This window comes from Notolabrus celidotus, chromosome 23 (genome assembly GCF_009762535.1).
Source record: "Notolabrus celidotus isolate fNotCel1 chromosome 23, fNotCel1.pri, whole genome shotgun sequence".
Lineage (NCBI taxonomy): Eukaryota > Metazoa > Chordata > Actinopteri > Labriformes > Labridae > Notolabrus > Notolabrus celidotus.
In genome coordinates, this window is record NC_048294.1 from 17,968,152 (window position 1) to 17,989,787 (window position 21,636).

The window sequence follows — 21,636 nt, forward strand, 5'->3', positions numbered from 1 at the left end:
CTCCTCAAATGTATAAAGTATAAAAAAAGTGCCCCCTGGATGACCCTCATATGTGTAAAAAGTGCCTTATGCATGACCCTCAAACGTGTAAAATGTAAAAAAAAAGAAGTGCCCTCTGGATGCCCTTGTTGTTGATTATATGTTAATTATGTAATCCAATCAATAATATAAAAGGTAAATAATAGTTTTGTGTTTTACTTTTACATATTTCAATTTCCACCACAATTGGTCACAAAAATATTCACCAGGATGCAGGAATTAAGTGTTTAAAATGTTCTTGCATTTCCCTGTTTCAACTTTTAGAACTCTAATAAATATTATATTTCCAGCCCAGAAACCACATTACATTTTTTTAATATAATCCTGTAAAAAACACAAGTCAAACATCAGTATATTAGTAAAAAAAAAAAAACTTCAAGGCGTCTGTTGAAAAGTCAAACAACTTTCCTTTATTTGTTACATACAAATAAAACACTGACAAGGCATAATGACTCAGTTTTCCCTTTCATTGTCGTTTATGGACAGGACTGTAACACTCACTCTCAAACATGGAGTTCTGTTTTTTTAACATCATGTTTAAAAAAGTGTCTTCCCTGTAAAAGGCCAAGAAATGAAAATGAAGATGGATCCACAACAGCTTATATATATTTATATACATAGAGAAAAGACCAAGAGAAAGAAACCTGTGACTTTGAGGGGATGAAACCTTTTCCAGAAATGAAAGCACTCATTGACTTAAAATAAACAGTTGAAGTTTTGGCTCATTTTCAAACTCAAGAATTGTTCAGGAAGCAGTTTTACTGCCAATGAGTTGGTTTTTTTTTAAAGAAAGCCCATCTGTCTGGAATGAATGTAACACCAAAGCACTGATCCAGGGTCAGTTTTAACTTTGCGTCATATTTTTTCTTTTAAGCTATTTCAGATGGGATAAGCAGCCTTTCAATTAATGCAACTTATAAGAATTATAACCACTTAAATTTAAGACAATGCTTTTAAATCAGTTTCTTTGAATATTATGAAATGACACACAAACGAAAAAACTGACTTTTAGTCAGAGCTTTGGCCGATCCAACAGCTAACTGACAACATGGCTGTTCAATGTAACAGATGAGGTTTGATTACGTTTGATTAACCTGAGAGAGAGACTGTCAGTCGGTTGATATACTACCACTATGTACAACGTCCTCTTTTTCTTGTAACCTATGCAGTACAAAAATGATTTACTGTACTTATCAGAAGGTAATCTAGCACTAAAACAAGCAATATGTCGTTAAACTTTTTTTTTGTTTATGGGTAAACAAGCATGAGAACCAAATACTACGATTCCAGTTGTTATTTTTTTGTCCCTGCTTATTCTGGAACCAACCCAAAACTTTCATCTCAAGAACCGGATTAGTCATCTGAAGGTTTTTCGCGTGGGTGGTGGATAATTGTTCTTTTACGCCAGATTTAGGTCGGTCTAAGAAACTCTCTGCGTGTCACATTCTTTGCAGCGTTACTTTGTGTAACATTTAAGTAGAACTTGCCTAAAAAAACATTACAAAACGCTCCGAGAGCCTCAAACAGACACATCAGAAACAGTCGTCTTTACAGCCAGCCCAGGAGGAGACTCTGAGGAGAGTCCTAGAGAGTAAGAGTTAGGGGAAGGCTCCTGACCCGGCCTACTCCCACTTAAAACTGTCAAAAAATACAATGGGGCTTTTTGTAAACAGATATGAAATTGAAAAGAGCAAAGTGGTGGCAGAAGTCTTTTAAGGGTGGCATTTTAAATCCTAAAAAGAGCGGCAGGAGGTGTAGAGCACAACTTTACCAAAATCTTACAGTATTGAGTTTGTGCTGACTCACACCAACATTACTCTGATATTCCATACAAGCACCCCTTCCACATATGTGTACCTTGCCATGATGGTGAGAGTTGTATGAAATATTCACATATTCAAGGATTAACAAAAGCGTTCAAACAGTAATGCCGAAGTTCAGAAGCAGCACTACTCTTGTGGAATCCTGTTTTTTGACTTACGAGTTCAGTTAGAAAATATATTCTCATGCAAACCGTAACCGAGGGCCGGGAAAATAGCTGACAACTAAGAAGAGGAATAACAACCTTAAAAAAAAAAACAAAACACTTTCAGTGTCCTGCAATCAATCCATCATTCATACACCCAATCTACGGTCTGTCCTCCAAGTTAAAAGCATTCATCAGCTTCAAATGGCCACAAAGGAAGAGGTTTCTCCTACCAATCCTCGTCCGTATTAAATCAATATGATTTGTTCATGCTTACAGAATAGATAAGAGAAGAGATGGATGATGGTTTTAGTTCTTTTTTTCTTTTTCTTTTTTTAAATACAGCAAAACCTAGCGTCAACATCTACTTGTTTATCATAAGTACCTCTTGGGAAACGAGTGAAAGAAGAGGCAAGCAGGGGTGATGCAATTTTACAAGATGGATATAGATGAGAGTAACGTAAACAGGCCTGCAGTGAAGGTTCAGCGCTTTTAGGACATGGAGGGAGAACAGAGGCACAAGGATCAGGAGAGTGGGGTGGAGGATACAATCTTACAAAAACTGGAGCCTTCATGAACCTGAGAGCCCCGTGTCTGCTGTGAGGCAGAACACAGAGCTGTAGTTCATGATGTGATCCTCTGAGTGATGTTTCTAGCCCACACGCATTTAACACCTGAACGAGCCACATAGACACACTGGGATTATTTTCATGGTTTGAGGCAAATTTTTAGAGAACATTTTTACTTCAATTAAATTGTAAATACTAACACACTTTAAAAAAGGCAATCTTGGACAACTCGTCTCGTAGGCTGAAACATTTTAAAGCACATGAGATACTTCTATATTTTGGTGTCGCCTGAATGAAGAGACGGTCCTTACAGCAGACTACTCTTGTAACAGTAGTGAGTGGACTGCTGTGATTTAAAACCCTGCAGTTTGCGCTAGCTGCAATGATCTTGTTAGAGAACTTGCATGTCACATGCTATATGCATGTCACTCGCAACTCTAACAGCCATTACATCACATTACAGCTCGGCTTCTCAGGCTGGTTTTCTGGAGTCCAAGAGGACCGCATTCAGCCCAAACAGGCTTGTAGTTTCATTTTGAGGTCCCAGAGAAATCAGGGGTTTGTACTAGCTGAATATCAGTTCAGCATTATTGGATATCTAATAGAAAGCATGATTAACAGACATCTACTTCTAAATCCGATCTTGGGCATGAGTAGTTTGGACAGGAGGTGGTGTGTTTCTTTATTATTGTCTTGAGCCAGCTGCCAATTTAGGTCAGAGGTGCTGCACATGATCCAGTAAGGTGTAATACATGAGAGGATGAGAGCAGTGTTTGAGAATGTTGGCAATGCCTTAGCTTGATCTAGACTCTGAAAAACTTGTCATCTTAGACTGGGATAAGAGAATGAGAGGAGATGGTGGACATTAAAACAAGACGTAGGAAAGAAAAAACAGAAGTTGTGTGTGAAAGCTCACACTGCATACTGCTTTTGTCGCAGGAATACAAAAAAATAAAAGCATAAATCTCTCCCCCTGATGAGACAACATCTGTAGCCAGGTGTTTCACCATTGGTTCATTTTTAACGGCACTCTACAGCCATCCAAACTCAAAAAATGTCTGCAGAGTAGCAGGCAGCTCAAGCTTTCACACACACCCACAAATGAAAGTTGCTGGCATTAAACCAATCATAAAAGGTGGCAGGCTGGAGCCAATCAGTGGCAGCAGCCCCCACAGTGCCCACCCCCGTGGGTGTGTCCAGACGAGGCCTCGCCGTGTTTGGTTCGCCGGCTCAGGATCTCATAAGAGCAGTCGTCGCCGCAGCACCCAGACATGCTCGGTGAAGTTTCATCTATTTCAAACCTGGAAGTGAGAAAAGGAGGGGCGTTAGGAAGACTGAGGTCAAAAACAACGACAACACTTCTTGCACACATTTAAGCATTATTTAAAAAAGGGATGACAATAATTATGCAGTGACTTTTAAGGACCAAGGCCTAATTATAGGAAGTGTCATAGAAGTTGTTGAGTTGTGGAAATACGTATTTTTTCAGCCAATAAGTCCTGGAAACCATTCTCCTACAGAAACAAATACACAGCAGTTTTGCTTCTTTACATCAGATGAGCCTGTTCTCAAAGTCTGACATCAGAATGAACAAAAAAAACCCTTTTCTCCAGTTTTTTTTTTAAATTTCTCCTTGATAGCAGCAATGTACTCACTGTAAAGCTTCTCTGAAGAACTGGTAAGCCCCATGGTTGTGTTTGAAAACCGTCAACATCACTTTCTTCATCTGCGTACTGAACACAAAGAGCAGGAGAGTGGATGAAAAACACATGAATGATGTCAGACAGCTTCCTTAAAAGAGACCTGTGGAGTTAGTCTTGGTCTTTAGAACAAAGTGCCTGTTAGTTTTAGTCACATTTGAACCTTTTGTAGTTTTAGTAAATAAATATTTCAGTCTTTAATTTTAGTCAAAACATTTTCTCTCTTTAAACTTGTTCATGTGGTCGATCAGATATTGGTTTCAGGGTTGTACCAAGTGTTAAAATCTTCAACATTTTACTCTTTTATCACTTGATTTTGTAATAGATTAGTTCAATAATTCAGCCTTGACTCTAGACAGCATCAGTCTGGCATCCAGCAACTCTGTTAGTAATCTGGAAGTCCTATCACTTGCGCAATATTTCAAAAATTAGACATCCTGTCTCAGAGCAACGCAGAAAAACTAGTCTACTAGTTTGTTACTTTCAGGTTAGATTACTGTAACTCCCTTTTATCAGGCTGCTCTAATAAGTCTCTAAAGACTCTTCAGCTGGTCCAAAATGCTGCAGCTCAAGTACTGACTAGAAGTAGGAAAAGAGAGCACATCTCTCCATCTCCCCATAAAATCTAGACTAGAATTTAAAATCCTTCTTCTGATCCACAGAGCTCTTAATGGTCACCTTTGTATCTTAAAGAGCTCATAGTGATGTATTACCCATCTAGGTCCCTATGCTCTCAGCATGCAGGCCTGCTTGTCGTACGGAAAGTCTCTCAAAGTAGTATGGGAGGTAGAACCTTCATTTACCAGGCATCTCTCCTTTGGAATCATCTACCAGTCAGGGTCCGGGAGGCAGACACCCTCTCTACTTTTAAGAGTAGGCCTAAAACTTTCCTTTTTGATAAAGCTTATAGTTAGAGCTAGATCAGGCTTGGACCAGCTCTTATTTATGCTGCTATAGGCTTAAAATGCCAGGGGAACTGGCACACTGACACACTGGGATCCTATCTCATCTCCTGTCACTAAGTGGTGAAGAAATGATCAAAACATTTTACCTGTTCGCTATGAGCTGAAGTATCTGAATAAGGAACTTGCCAAGTCCTTTCCTCCGCACTCTGCTTTCTAGTTGAACCTCATAGCTGAAGACAAAAGATGACAAGTCAGATCAGAGTGAACACGCTGTAAAATAAAAAGAAGGAATTTTCAAAATAAAAGCTGCTGTGTTATCTTAAATCAAAATCCTCCTAGATCAGTGGCGTACCAATAGCAAACCTCCTCCCCGCACTCCACGTCGAATCGGAAGTGAGAGAAGGCAACGGGGGCAGAGTCGCCGTCACGGGCCAGAAGGTACCACGCCCTCTCGTCATTCATCTCCTCCCTCTTTTCCCTCTCCTTCCATCCCCATTCACTCTGCTCGTACCTGGAGATTTGAAAAAACAACAACACACATTTAATCCCACATTTGTCCTGATTCTGTCCGTCAGTGCAACTCAGAAAAGACATTTCCCTGAATAGAACAAATCTTGTTTTGACTGACTTGGTGCTATTTGTTAATGAAACAAAAGTAAAACTCAGTCAAAGTCAAAGAGGGGACCTTCTCATATCTCTGCTTAAATCTTAAATCTGTCTGCCTCTCCTCTTTCTCCTCTCCACAGGCTCTTCAGTGATCCACAACTTACTCTGTAGCTGTTTGATGTCCCTCTCCAATTGTCCTGCACTCTAAGAATTTCTGGCTTGTTTGCACTTTTCACAGAACTATAATCTAACATTCATATCTTGTGAGTCCCTCCATTCATCTCTGTGTTCCTCATCTACGGTTTAAAAAAGGAAACAGGACAGAACAGACTTCTTACAGTGTCTGCATGTTGGCTCTGGTTAGTTCAAAGGCCCACTCCACCGACAGCGGGTTGAGCGAGGTCACTCTCTTACACTCTATCTGCAGGTTCAGCCTGGACATGGGGACAAGAAAACAAGGTCATAACATCTCAAATATGTATGCATAGCTGTTTTTATCACAGGTATAAACACTATCATCGGACCCCCTCTCTCCCCCCCATGGAGAAAATGAAACAATATGTATTCCATGAGATACTGAAGAAGTCTTCTGTAGGCGTTTAAAGTGATACGTACCCATTTCTGTCGTACTTTTTGAAGGCTGGGAAGGCAGCCAGTGGGTCATCAAGCTGTGAGGACAAGGGGCAAAATTAGCTCCAGAGACTTTCAAAACCACAAGACAGTTCTTTTTAATAGATGATGGGACTGCAGCTTTGAATGTGCCTCTATGTTGTATTTTTGATCCAACTAATACATTCGGATTAGCTGTTTTTCCTTTGGATTCATGGAATTGGCAAGAAAAAGGAACACATCAAAGGAGTTCACTGTGTGCTCCAGGAAATAAAACTGAGCCGTCTAAACATTGGAAACAAAAAACGTCATAAATAAAACAGCAGGCAGATTACTTGCTGATGGAACATATCTCCAGGTGCACTTCTACTCTTCGGATTCAGGAATCATCTGTTTCCAAATGTAAAGGCAGAAAAACCTCTGCCCTCCAAACAAAGAGGATGTAGGAGCCACAATACAATAATTAGAGTTGTTGGAATGTGATTGGCTCCCTTGTCAGTTAAAGAGTGACTCACTTGGTGCATGTTGAGTGAGTGAGAGCAGAGAGCTGTGCCAGGTGCGAGAGCATACAGTTATTTTACCATGCGACATGTGACATGTGACTTTTATTTGCTATGCTTAATTAAAAGATTCAAACTGGATCACCTCTCGTGTCGTTTGCGTCTGAAATAAATTATCGTGCCCACAGCTCTTTCGTGGCTTTGGCATCCGGAGGAAACGCCACTACATTAAGTAAAATAACTGCTCGAAGGAAAGGAATACTTTTTTCGAAGGAAAGCTGGACTTTCACTAACGCATGTGAGTTTTTTGTGGAAGACTTCCGCCAACAACTGAGCTAAAGTACCAGGAAAGGTAACAAAAGTATTGTTTTGATTTCAACTCCTGAAGTGTATGAAGAGTGATGATGCTAATTTGATGCAAAGTGCTAACGTAAGCTTAATAGTGGATTTCTCTGCCTACAAAGAAAACAGCTTGCCTTGACGGAAGCCATAGAAGACTCTGCGTGTTCGGAAGTTGTCATGCACATGTTAATGTAAAAAGTGGAGATACCTTTTTTTGTGATATGCATGCAATTTACGCATTGTTTTGCTGAAAGTATGACTGAAGAAAAGGAAGTTATGGATGCTGTCGACACTGAATCCAAGAGGACTGTTAAGCTAACAGAGAGAGCACTGGAGGACAAATTGCATAGATTCATTGGAGCCAGGAGAGGAGTTTTAGCTCAGATAACTGGCAAAAGGAAAGAAATTGAGAGTTTGAGGAGTGATTCTGGCAACCTGAGAAAAGTGCAAGACTTTATGTCCAACGATTTCAATACTCTTGTTTGTGAGTTTGAAGAACTTAACCGGCAAGTGGGAAAACTTCTGCCTGAAGAAGAACTGGATGCTGACATCAATAACTGGTTCGAGCCTAAGATGTTGGTTATCAAACAGTTTGAAGAAGAAACTGAAGAGTGGATGAATGCTTTGAGTGAAAGCAAAACAAACGAAGACAATGCAGCTGACGATAATGTTAATAGCGAGGTACAGGATGAAGATGTTAACGATGAGGTGAGCCCTGAGGATAGTGCATCACAAGTGACAGTTGGTGGTAGAAAATCTTTACGAAAAAAGGGTTCAACTCTCGGACGCTCATCTGTCATGTCTAACAGGTCATCCGTTTGTGCTAACGAAGAAGCAAGACTAGCTGTCTTAGTGGAGCGTGCTGCAGCTCTACAAGCGAAACAGGAGCTTGAATTGGAGGAAGCGCGAATTAAAGCCAAACTGGAAAGACTTACTTTAGAGTCAGCTATTGCAGAAAAAAGAGCCCAAGTAAGAGTACTGAAAGAGTATGAGAAATCAGAGGATGGCATGAACAGCTATGTCCGATCACATGTAGTAGGTGGACTTAGAGCGAAGGAAGAGGAAGAGGAAGAGGAACAGGAGTATCCTCAACCTGCTACCGTACCTTCGTATACGAATAAGATTCCATCAAGGCCTTTGAAACTTACAAAGCCGCAGGTAGTGAGGACAAGACAGACACACAACACTGACAGTCACCAGGGTAACAACAGCAGTGACGGCATACTTCAAGTAATGCAGAAGCAAAATATGATTACAGAGATGCTAGTTAGCCAACAGAAACAAGCTCAGCTGCCTGTTAAAGACGTTTTAGTGTTCAAAGGTGATCCGCTTGCCTACAGATCTTTTATCAGATCCTTTGAACAAGCCATCGAACAGAGGACTGACAGCGATCAGGACAAGCTGTACTACTTGCAACAGTACACTGCAGGAGAACCACAAGAGCTTGTGCGTAGTTGTGAACATATGGCTCCGCAAAGAGGATTCAAAGAAGCAAAGAGACTGCTTCAAAAACATTACGGAGATGAGCTAATGATAGCTAGCGCTTACATTGACAAGGCATTAAAGTGGCCGCCAATCAAGTCTGAAGACGGAAAGGCATTGAACACTTATGCAGTATTTTTGACTGGCTGTCGTAATACAATGGAAGATGTGGAGTTTATGGAAGAAATGGATAACCCGACAAACATGAGAATAGTGGTATCCAAATTACCATACAAGGTGAGAGATAAGTGGCGAAATGTGGCATTTGACATCAAGGAAAGGAGAGGACATAGAGCCAGATTTGCAGATCTTGTTCTCTTTGTTGATCGTCAAGCAAAAATAGCTATGGATCCACTCTTTGGAGACCTCCAAGACACCCATCTACGCACATCTACAGCCGGAAGAGTCAAAGACAAAGACAAAGGGAATACTGTGAAAAGTGGAGTGAAAGGAAGCAGCTTTGCAACCAACGTGTCAGCAGAAAAGAAAAAGTTGGATATAACAACAAAGCAGGCTAGTTCATTTCAAGACGCTAACGCTTTTGGAATACCATGTCTTTTCTGTCAGAAGAGTCACACAGTGGAACATTGCATCAAGTTTAAAGCTCTAGCCCACCAGGATCGTGTTGAATTCCTCAAAGCAAAGGGACTATGTTTTGGGTGCTTAACACAAGGCCATATGAGCAAGACCTGCAAAAAAAGACTGGTGTGCAAACAGTGCTCACAGAGACATCCAGACATCCTTCATGATGATAGAGAAGCAAGCAAGAGCACATCTGTGTTGACGAAAGATGATAACATCACTAAGGAGGAAGTTTCAGGGGCTTCAAAGTCTGTTGCTCAAGAAATAGTGGGCTATACTGGGGCCGGAGAAACAGAATGTTTGTTATCAGTTGTGCCAGTGAAAGTGAGATCCCAAAAGGGTGGAAAGTCCATAGAGACATATGCCTTTATAGACCCTGGGAGTACCGGCACATTTTGTACAGAGGAGTTACGACGAAGACTCAATGTGAAAGGAAAGCCGACTCAGATCTTGCTTAGCACAATGAGCCAGAAGGCACCAGGTGAATCAACACTTATGAGCAGTTACAGGATCTCAGACTTGGAAGTGTGTGGACTGGAAGAGACAGTATACATCCAGTTACCAAAGGTGTTCACACATTCCAACATCCCAGTTCAGAAAGAAAACATCCCAAGTCAACAACATCTGCAAAAGTGGCCATATCTGAACCAAATAAGCCTACCACATATTGATGCAGACGTTGGTCTTCTAATAGGAGCAAACAACTCAAAGGCAATCGAGCCATGGCACATCATTAACAGTCAAGATGATGGGCCCTATGCTGTGAAGACTGTCCTGGGTTGGATGGTGTGCGGACCTGTGAACAGTGAGACCAATGGTACCATGGATAGAGCAACTCATTACACTGTCAACCGAAGTTCAGTGATGGAAATAGAACAGTTAGTAGTACAACAGTACAACACTGACTTCCCAGAGCGTTGCTATGATGACAAGGAAGAGATGTCTCAGGAAGACAAACAGTTCATGCTGTCAGTGCAGAAAACTACCAAGTACAAGGAAGGACATTACTGTGTAGGACTTCCACTGAGACATGAAACAGCCAAGATGCCAAATAACCACTGTGTGGCAGAGCAACGAGCTGTTAGCCTGAAAAGAAAACTGAGAAAGAACAGTGAGTTCCTGGAAGACTACAAGGCTTTCATGGAGAGCATACTTTCCAATGGCTACGCTGTTGAAGTCCCTCCAGAACAGCTTGACCGCAAAGACAACAGGGTCTGGTATGTCCCACATCATGGGGTGTACCATCCAAAGAAAAAGAAGATCCGTGTGGTGTTTGACTGCACAGCATCATTTCAGGATGTAACACTGAATGGTCAGTTACTGCAAGGACCGGATCTCACCAACACGCTCATTGGGGTCTTACTAAAGTTCCGAGAAGAACCAGTAGCGATGATGGCAGACATTGAATCGATGTTCTACCAGGTGAGAGTTCCTGATGAGGATGTAGACCTGCTGCGGTTCTTGTGGTGGCCGGATGGTAATCTGAATGCACCAATGAAGGTGTACCGGATGGCTGTGCACCTTTTTGGAGCAACTTCGTCTCCTAGTGTTGCCTCGTATGCTTTGCACAGAACGGCAGAGGATAGAAAGGACACGGCAGATCCAGTAGCAGTTGAAACAGTACTGCACAACTTCTATGTGGACGACTGTTTAAAATCTGTATCCACTGAGGAAGAAGCTGTTGCTTTGATTAAGAACCTTAGAGACCTGTGTTTGGAAGGAGGGTTTAACCTTACGAAGTGGGTCAGCAACAGCAGAAAGGTCTTATCATCCATTCCTGCAGAACACAGAGCCAGCGATCTGAAAGATATTGATCTGACTCATGATGCTCTATCCACTGAACGAGCACTTGGTGTAAAGTGGCACACAGAAGAGGATGCATTTGCATACAGCATCAAGCTGCAAGACAAGCCAATGACCAGAAGAGGTGTCCTTTCTGTTGTAAACTCCATCTACGACCCTCTTGGCTTCTTGGCTCCAGTTGTACTTCCTGCAAAGCTTCTCTTGAGGAACCTGTGTAAGGAGAAGCATGGATGGGATGACATAGTTACTGGCAACCAAGCTGAAAGATGGAGGAAGTGGTTGGAAGATCTGGCTCACCTTGCAGGCTTTAGCATAAAGAGGTGTGTTAAGCCGAAGGAATTGGGGCACATAGTGGAAGCACGTCTGCACCATTTCTCTGATGCAAGTGAGAGTGCCTATGGTACAGCCTCTTATCTTGTGTTAACAGATGAGCAAGGCAGAACCTACTGTTCCCTTGTGATGGGAAAGTCAAGAGTGGCTCCACTTAAACAGGTCACTGTTCCAAGGCTCGAGTTAACTGCAGCAGTGGTAGCAGTTAAGGTAGACAAGATGTTGCAAGAAGAGATGCAAATCCCATTGCAGCAGTCTATCTTCTGGACTGACAGTACGACAGTACTCAAGTACATTGATAGTGAGACAGCTCGCTTTAAAACCTTTGTGGCAAATAGGATTACTCTCATACGAGAGGCTACAAGTTCTGTGCAGTGGAGATATGTCAGAACGTCAGACAATCCTGCAGATCAGGCCACCAGAGGCATGAAAGTTGAGAAATTGTTGCAAAGTGAAACATGGATAAACGGACCATATTTTTTGCTCCAGCCAGAAAGTGAATGGCCACAGAGACCAGATAATGCAACACCAAATCTGCAAAATGACACAGAGGTCAAGGGTATCACAGTAAATACCATCACAGCTGAAGAAAAGTCAGATCCTGTAAACAAACTGCTGAAGTACTACTCTAGTTGGGACAGACTAAAAAGAGCAGTTGCATGGATTCTGAGAGCAAAGGAAACACTGATACACCTGAAAGACAGAAGAAAGGAGTTTCAATGCTCCATCAGTCAGTCAGAGAAAAACCAAGAGAAACAGAGGGTATTTGTGCGGCAGCAAATGAAGAAGTACAGATCTGCTATGGAAAAGAAAACACTGACCTTGGAAGAACTGAAGGCTGCAGAAGCAGAAATCATCCGACACAGTCAAGAGCAGTGGTTTCCTGTGGATATGAAGGCTCTCCATGGTAATCTGACCATCAAGAAGAATAGTCAGCTGTACAAGCTTGACCCCACTTTGCAAGACGGCATCCTGAGAGTTGGAGGACGACTGGACAAATCAGCGATGCCAGTGGATGCAAAACATCCAGCAATCCTTTCTAAGCATTCCAGAGTCGCTACTCTCATCCTGCGTGATGTTCATGAAAAGATTGGACACTGTGGGCGCAACTACATGTTGTCACAGCTAAGACAGAAATTTTGGATTCCTCAAGCAACCTCAGCCATTCGCAAGCTTATATCACAATGCACAGTCTGCAGAAGACTGCGAGGCCAAGTTGGACAACAAAAAATGGCAAATCTGCCAGAAGATCGTCTTTTACCAGACCAACCACCTTTTACAAACGTAGGTGTTGATTACTTTGGACCCTTTGATGTAAAACGTGGACGGGGTACTGTCAAAAGGTACGGTGTGTTGTTTACTTGCCTCACCATCAGGGCAGTGCATATAGAGATAGCAGACAGTCTTGACACCAATTCTTGCATCAACGCCCTGCGACGCTTCACAAGCAGAAGAGGGCAGGTTTCCATCATGCGCTCTGACAACGGCACAAATTTTGTTGGTGCAGAAAAGGAGTTGCGAGAGGCCGTTGAAGACCTGGACCAATCTGACATTGAAAAGGCAATGCACAAAAGAGGCATAAAATGGATTTTCAACAGCCCGGCTGCTTCCCATCAAGGAGGAGTTTGGGAACGGCAAATACGTACTGTACGCAGGATTCTTGGTGCCCTAATGAAAGAGCAGACTCTCACAGATGATGGTCTTCAAACCCTCCTGTGTGAGGTTGAAAGCATAATCAATGGACGACCAATCACAAGCATCTCAGATGATCCACTTGATATTGAGCCATTGACACCCAACCATTTGTTGCTGATGAAAGTACAGCCCAACATGCCACCTGGGACCTTCAGCAAGGATGACCAATATGCCAGGAGACGCTGGAGGCAAGTACAATATCTGGCTGATTTATTTTGGACTAGATGGACCCGTGAATATTTGCCACTCCTTCAGGAGCGCCAGAAATGGTCCACACAGCAGAGAAACTTCAGCCCTGGAGACGTGGTGATTGTTGTTGATGGGTCATCACCACGACACACATGGACATTGGGAAGGATAATCCAAACCCTACCTGACTCCAGTGGAACTGTACGCCGAGTGAAGCTGCAGACTAAAACCAGTGTGCTGGAAAGACCTGTAAATAAAGTGTGCTTGCTACAAGAAGCAGTGTAAACACCAAAGGACAACACGAAGAGGTGTTGAGAAAAAGGACTGATGAATAAGAATTTGACATCATAGTGTACGTTTCTTTGAAGATTGATGACTATATGTTTGAGTTAGTTTGGTCATAGATTAAGTGGCTCTTAGTATTTATGTTAATTGATAATGTTTAATCGTTCTGCTTAACCATTAGGGGCCGGTAATGTAGGAGCCACAATACAATAATTAGAGTTGTTGGAATGTGATTGGCTCCCTTGTCAGTTAAAGAGTGACTCACTTGGTGCATGTTGAGTGAGTGAGAGCAGAGAGCTGTGCCAGGTGCGAGAGCATACAGTTATTTTACCATGCGACATGTGACATGTGACTTTTATTTGCTATGCTTAATTAAAAGATTCAAACTGGATCACCTCTCGTGTCGTTTGCGTCTGAAATAAATTATCGTGCCCACAGCTCTTTCGTGGCTTTGGCATCCGGAGGAAACGCCACTACAGAGGATAAAGGGCGTTTTTCAACCGGAGGAACTTTACCCCAGAGCTACGTGCATTTCGACCAGTAGATAATCTCCCCCCTAAAAAAACCCTGCTAGGGGGGTAGTACTTTTCGAAAGTCCCTGGGCCATGGGGGGGGGGTCTGCAAGCTGCAGGAGCTGCAAGTTTCTGATTGATTTGAAGCGTGTTCATTGGACCCGCCATGTTTAGAACACTGCGATTGCATGCTGCAGTGTTTACTTTTTCATTCTGCTACTACTGCAGGACCTACAACAGAAACTGTCCTCCTGATGAGAGCGTAACAGGCTCAAGATCTGAGTAGACCAAATGGGACTCCCACAGGTAGTAAAACATGCAGATGTGTGTCTAACATGAGTCTGGTTCTGCTCAAGGTTTCTGCCTGTTAAAATTACGTTTTTCCTTGCCGCTGTAACTAGCTTAATACTGCATGGTGTGATGCTCATGGCTTGAGATCTGAATAGACCAAATGGGACTCCCACAGGTAGTAAAACAAACAGATGTCTGTCTAACATGAGTCTGGTTCTGCTCGAGGTTTCTGACTGTTAAAGGAAGTTTGTCCTTGCAGCTGTAACTAGCTAGATACTGTTAGGTGCAATGCTCATGGTGGATTAAGATGAGAGGGGACTGGATCTTATCCTGTCTTGATTTTAGGTCTTTGTTAATAATTTAACAGAGTACTGTCTAGACCTGCTATGTTTGTAAAACCATCTTGAGAGAACATTTGTTGTGATTTGGCGCTATATAAATAAAGATTGATTGATTGAAAAATGGTAGGGCTACCAGTGTTCTGGCTCCCTTGGTCACTCAGAGTAATTGCCCACAAAATCAGCTGCACTTTGGCCCCATGAGTTATCTCAAATTACATATCCCCCTTTTCTAGAATGCACAATGAGATACTGGGCCCCTGAGCACAGATGTGAGTTATGCAGTTGTATTAGGAGGGAGGGTATAATAATAATACAAATGGATGCAAGTTTAGGCTTCGCATCAACAGATGATGTGAAGTCTATGCGTCTATATTTAACTCCTTCATAAGTCATTTGACTTTTTCCACGACAAAAGAGACTCTTGTTTAGGCCTCGTGCCCAATAGGTCTGCCAATTTCTTCTCTATTTTAAAGCCACGGAAAACCCCCTCAGTAGTGTTTAAAATACTTTTTAAAACAGTCAACAAATACAGTATTTGTTCTCTTGAAGCATTAATCTAAGTCAAGATTCACTTCTGTTGGCTGCAGCATAAACAAATACAAATGTTACTTTGGGAGAATTTCTTACATTCCTGCTGCTGGCACATCTACAGAGGGAGAGAGCTGGGAGAGAGAACAGCATGCATCGCAGAGTGGCCCTTTCTGGGACAAAGTGACACAGAAAAGTAAGGAGAGCAGGCAGTCCTGGGAAAGGCTGGCTCAAAAGGGGGATAAATCTCAGCTCAAGGCAAGTGAGCTTTGTGTTGGGTAGGGTTTACTAAAACTGAAGCCCACCTTGAGACTACAGAGGCTGTCAGCTGTGGAAAACTTAGAAACGTTGATAAATGATGCATGAATAAACACAGCGCTGAATTTGGCTGTTCCTGTCATGTGATTTTCAACTGCTGGTTTATTCAGGGCAATGAAGGCATCCCTGGTGTTTAGTATCATTACACTGACCCATGACTGTGACTATAACTTTACAAATGATAAACACCGCAGTGCACAAGGGGGGTTTTCAGAGCTGTGCTGGGCCTGGCTGCAACTTGAATCCAGAGGAAAGCCTGAATCAACGCATGAAAGGCCAGGAGGTCGACGCTTTTCTGTGGGACCTGTTGTTGCAATGTGTCAATACCTTGCCGTAAAGCTCCTTCTGTTAGTCTGAAAGCAGGATTACCTTATTTGCTGCTTCCACTTTTGCACAAACAGCATCCATAGCCGCCCTCTCCTCCAGACGCCGGGCTTTCTTCTCCTTTGCTCTGTTGGACTTTCTCTGGACACAGGAAACAAACAGGGAAAGGATGAGTGACGAAATATGTTAAAGTGGTAGCAGACGTGTGGAAGACAGAAGAATGGATGAAATAAGAGGAGGTAGATGGGAGAAAATAATGGGAAAATATATCAAGCATGTGTCGAAACAAGACCGTTATTCTTCTACACCATTTAAGTGGATCATCCTTCAATGACAGAAAATTACTTATATCTTTTAAATTAAAAAAAGTCTAAAATAAAGCATGAATCAGATTTGTGCTTCAGAATCCTCTACCATGCTGTCACTCCAAGAAAAAAATCAAAGATTCTTCTTTTGATGTAATTTATTGGAAATCCTCTCTCTTATTCAATCCCATGTAATCAATTATAGATTCAAAGCAGTCCTTTTCATCTGGATCTCCACTGTGAGGCTGCTCATATAATTTAAGGCTTTCTGGCTCTGCTAAGACGTGATACTTGTCTTCATTGTGTCTCTGTACCAAAGTGCTGCAATTCCTTTTCATGTTAAACCAAAAGACTACATGACTTCATCTATTTAGCAAAGAGGCCGGCCTGTCAGAGAGCACGACGTCTTCATGAGACATCACAGTGTCCAAGATAGGCAAGAGTGCACTTTGGGCCAACTTTGAAAAATTCAACAGCTGTCCAGCTTCTTCTTTTGTTTTTAAACATGATTTTGACTGTCTTTCCCTTCTTTCTTTTTAATCTAGCTTTTAATTTAGAGTAATTCATTTTTAGCCCTAGACTGCATTATTATCATTTTAATCATTGCTTTAACATTTATTTATCTTATTTAATTATCCATTTTATTCCCCGTTATCATCTGATCTTGTCAACGCTACCTTATTTGTAACTTTTCTTTCCGCTCTTATTTATTTTATTAATTTTACTGTATTGCTTTTATTTGATCTTATTTTTTAAGTATTTTATTTATAATAATGCCTTTTTACCATTTTACCATTTTACCATTTCTGTTTATATGTATGAAAGGTGCAATATAAATTAAGTTGAGTTCTTCAACGCAACTTAGAAAGGTTAGACATTGGCATGTGAAATCAGGTGTATGGATTCAGCAGCTTTGTTTGTTTTATTTGTTAGCTTGTTTGCTCGAGTGCGCGTGTGCTAACACCTCATTGAGAGCAGATAATATCATATGTTGACATGACAACATGGACACAGGAGGACAGCCTGAGGACAAATAATCAGAGACATCACAGCAAAAGAAATCAACCCTATGAATAAAAAGGTTACCTTAAAGAGGCGTCTTACTTGTATGATAAGCATGATCGTAATCTTGTTTTAAAAACACCAAAGGAAAGATGACATCAGCGGGTTTGCAAAATGAAAGCATCCGTATTCATATCAGTAGCTTTATGAGCAATATTCGCCAGTGCTGAGTGAAACTGAGTGAAACTGGGGTGTGTTTGTCTCGCTGATGATCCATATAGCTCTCAGTGTCAGACTGTAGTATTGGAAAAAATCTCTGAAACTGATACTCTTACTGAGCCTGCTCTTGGCTTGATTTCCGTTGCAAGTATCAGCAATGGTGCAGCCACACAAATTACCCTGACTGCATCTGTGCTGTGCAACAGACAGGGCACTCCTCCACAGCCGTTAGAAAGGAGTTTCACACAGCATCAGAAGAAGGGAATATAATCTTTTCTTCTGTCTAGCTGAAGTCTGTCCTGACAGATCTGAAAGAAGAAGTTGCTTAACCTCAGAAAATAAGCTCCTATGACTTCAACAAATTAATCATTTAAGTCACTTAACAGGAACCCGCTACTCAAATATGAGGATTTTCTGCTTATCCCTGTTGTGTAAAATATTTATATAAGACATGTTTGGGTTATACAAAAGCTAATGCTACCCTAGGCTTTGTTATATAATGTAGTGATGTTTTATTGATATAAATTACAATCACTTGTAGCCCTTTACCTCCTGATACGTCTCTCATATAGGCCAAGACTCTCAGAAATATGTTCTCCAAGCTTTCAGTGTGCAGATCAATCAATCAATCAATCAATCAATCATACTTGATTTATAAAGCGCTTTTCATACAATGACATTATAACACAAAGTGCTCAACATAAAAGACTTAAAATAGAATAAACTAAGAAAAAGATCCCAACCCCAAACCCACCCTACCATCATGAGGTTAAGAACACAATATATGCAACAATAGAAATAAAAACAATGAAAATAAAATAAACAATAAAAAAGAAATTGCTGAACGAACAGAGGAAACGCTCAATAAATGCTAAATAAATAAATATGTACACAATTAAATAAAATAGAATACAAGTGACTAAAATTTGAACTAGATAATAAATAAATAAATAAAATGTTGCTGAACAAACGCTCTCATGATATCTTAATGAGGAAAAACTGGAGGTAAAATAGGATGTTAAAACTCAACACAGGAAATTAAAATCACCAAAATAAAATACATTTCTAAGATAATAAAACACTAAAATATTAAACCATTAAAAGAAAATAAGCTATACTTACAAAAATAAAATAAATCAGTACATAAATAAATAAAATAGAATAAAAGCGACTAAAATTTGAACTAGATAATAAATAAATGAATAAATAAATCTGTTATAAGAATGAAACTCAGTTAAAAGCGAGACTGAAAAGGTAAATTTCTGAGATAATAAAACTCTAAAATATTAAACCATTAAAAGAAAGTAAGTAAGTAATAATAATAAATAAATAAGTACATAAATAAATAAAATAGAATAAAAGTGACTCAATTTTGAACTAGTTAGTAAATAAATAAATAAAGCTGTTATAAGAATGAAACTTGAGACTAAAAAGGTAGGTCTTGAGTTTGCTTTTAAAGATGTGTATGCTCTGTGCAGCCCTCAGATAGTGCATTAATGCTTCATGGACCAGCATTGAACAAACAAGCAGGTATTACCTAAATCCCTTCGTTAGATCCAGACCTCAGCAGCAGAGGGAACTACTATGTGAGGAAGGAATGTCTTTCCTTTCCAACTTCAGGCATTAGCTCTGTACCTCTGTACCTCTGTACCAAGCACAGACAGGGGGCTGCAGACCGAGCTGAGACTATGGGAACACGTGCATTAGGTGGTGAAAGTGGAGGATAAACTCATGTCTGCTCGCAGAGGCTGAGTAAACATTGGCTAAAGTTAGGGCACAGCTTTCAGGCATGAGTGTGGGCCTAGCTGGTGTCGATGTGAACTCATAGCCTGGATTAATGATAACCAGGTGGGCTGGTGGATTAGCAGCCTCCCTTGTTAGCAGGAAGGTAAATAGCTAGCAAAGCACTCATCATGTCTGTGGCATTCCTAAGTGGTTAACACAGCTAGCTCACTAACAATGGCCCAGCAGAAGTTAAGTGTGTGCAGAGGGAAGGACTGTAATAAGGACAGAAATAATGCTGAAAAATATCCTGTAATGGAGAGAGTGCGCTCAGGCTAACCACACAATATGCTATACAGCTAGCTCCACCACCACCTTCTACTAAATCAATCCACCATGGTCTGTCTTCCTCTCCCTGTTCTTTCTTCCTCTCCTCTCACTCTCATCACACATTAACGAGACACAAACATCCACATTTCATTCACACAATCAGAGAAACACAGTCCACTCACCCCCATTTTGCAGCGGTGTGTTGTTGTGGATGCCCCCGCAGAAGCAGCTCTATTGTCCCTGTTTCTCTGAGTTATTAGTATCGTGACTCTCTGAGGGAGAAGAAGGGGGCCAGATTAATATGACAATGATAGATAATGTGCTAACGAGGCTAACTGGCTACAACACCCACCGATAGCTGGGATAGAAGCAGCACTTCGGCGCAGATTTGATGAAAATGTCAAAAGAAAATGTTCAGTTTTTCTCTTTAAATCGGATTGGCGCCAAGAGTGAGAGGCTGAATTTATTACAGGTCCCTTCTTTGCCCTTTTCTTTCCTCTGCTCTCCGTCGTCCAACTGAGATGCATTCGCGTGCTCTTCCCAAACTCCGACATCAGAGTATCCATTCACCCTCAAACTGGATTTCAAGGATCAATCTGGGTAAATGGTTTTACGTTATTTTTTTCGACCCTGAAAAAACTGCGGAGGAGAAAAAATGCAACCAATATATATTTAGATATTGCTCATAATTTATTATTTTAATTTGAAATATGTATATATGTATACATTTATATATATAGGTATGTGTATATTTGTATGTATGTGTATCTTTTCCCACTTTTATAACAGACAAACATGGAAAGAAAATTGAAATGAAATGTCCCCTTGTCCCAAACTGTTTTCTATATACAGACTGACCAATCAGCTATTTGCTACGCTGAACTTTGATTGCCTCTTTTTGTGCCTTTGTTCTTCTTTATATTGCTTTTGGATGCCTGACTCATTCAGTAGCCCTGATGCACCTTATTTGTTGTTTTACAATATTTTGTTTGTTTTTTCCTAAATTATTCCCTTTTTGTTAATTGCACTGTAATTGATTGTAATCTGTGTTTACCATCCTCATTGAGAGTTTGTAATATTGTAAAATATTCAAAAAAAAAAAAAAAAAAAAGGTCAATCTGGGTTACTTCATCACTTTCGATCATCACCTTTCTAAATAAATACACACATTGTAAACTATAATTTCTGACATATGTTTAAGGTATCGTTATTATAACAGAACAAAGTCGAGCTCTTTTTCATCTTAAAGTTGTATTGAAATAAAATAAGCACTACAGTAGTAGGCCTCTATATAAAACTAAATAACCAGTGGTGGACAGTAACAGAGTAAATTGACTACTTGAGTACTAAATTGAGTACTGTACTTAAGTACATTTTTTAAGTATCTGCACTTTACTTGATTATTATTTTTTGGGGAAACATATTACTTTTACTCCACAACATTCAGAAGACAATTATTGTACTTTTTACTCCACTACATTTCTATCAATGCTCCAGTTACTCACCACTTTTGCTTTGATGTCAGATCATGAGTTTCCCTCTCTTTTCTGTTTGTCTCAGTGGTTTAGCCGTACCTGTATATTGTGTGTCTCCACGGTTGAACGTGGAGCAAACACAGAGCACATTTCACTCAGATCAGGCAGTTCATTTAGAGGTGGTAATGATGGCTATAACTCTCCACCTGAGCACCCATGGCCATATCTTCAGCCCATGTTAGAGGTTTTTGAAATGAAGAATGATACGTATCGTTTGAAATGTTCTCCCTGTTTCTTCTCAAACATACAGACATTTACTGCCCAACCTGAGAAAGCGTGTTGAGCTACGTAACATTTGTTTAATTCCAGGTGAACATTTCAAACTAAGTTATCTGTGTTTGGAGTAACTTAGTTGCTGTTTTCATTCCATGGTATAGTTTTTAGAGATTTCAAGTACTGGTTTCTAAATAAACATAAAGGATACACATGTAATGTAGCCTACATATTAGGACATCCTCAGGTCTCGGAGTCAGGTGTCAGATCTCAGATGAAAAAGCATCAGGTCTTTATCACTTCTGAAGCAAAATGTTTCCCTTTTTCCCAGTTCTGATTACATGTAATTCGACAACTCTTTGGAAAGTACTCTGATAACATATAACCTGATGAC

General features: G+C 40.7%; 1 protein-coding gene across 1 annotated transcript; it reads right to left on the reverse strand.

Annotated features, from left to right (window-relative positions):
* Positions 1 to 422: 422 nt before the first annotated feature.
* On the reverse strand, positions 423 to 20,053 carry naa40 (N-alpha-acetyltransferase 40, NatD catalytic subunit). The gene is made up of 9 exons (XM_034676233.1): positions 19,847 to 20,053; positions 19,677 to 19,766; positions 15,962 to 16,057; positions 6,401 to 6,453; positions 6,124 to 6,219; positions 5,532 to 5,690; positions 5,326 to 5,409; positions 4,230 to 4,307; positions 423 to 3,875 (listed from the first exon to the last, which is right to left on the reverse strand). Exons 2-9 carry the CDS (start codon positions 19,680 to 19,682, stop codon positions 3,728 to 3,730), a joined length of 720 nt encoding a protein of 239 aa, XP_034532124.1. The 5' UTR covers positions 19,683 to 19,766; positions 19,847 to 20,053; the 3' UTR covers positions 423 to 3,727.
* Between the last annotated feature and the right edge of the window lie 1,583 nt (positions 20,054 to 21,636).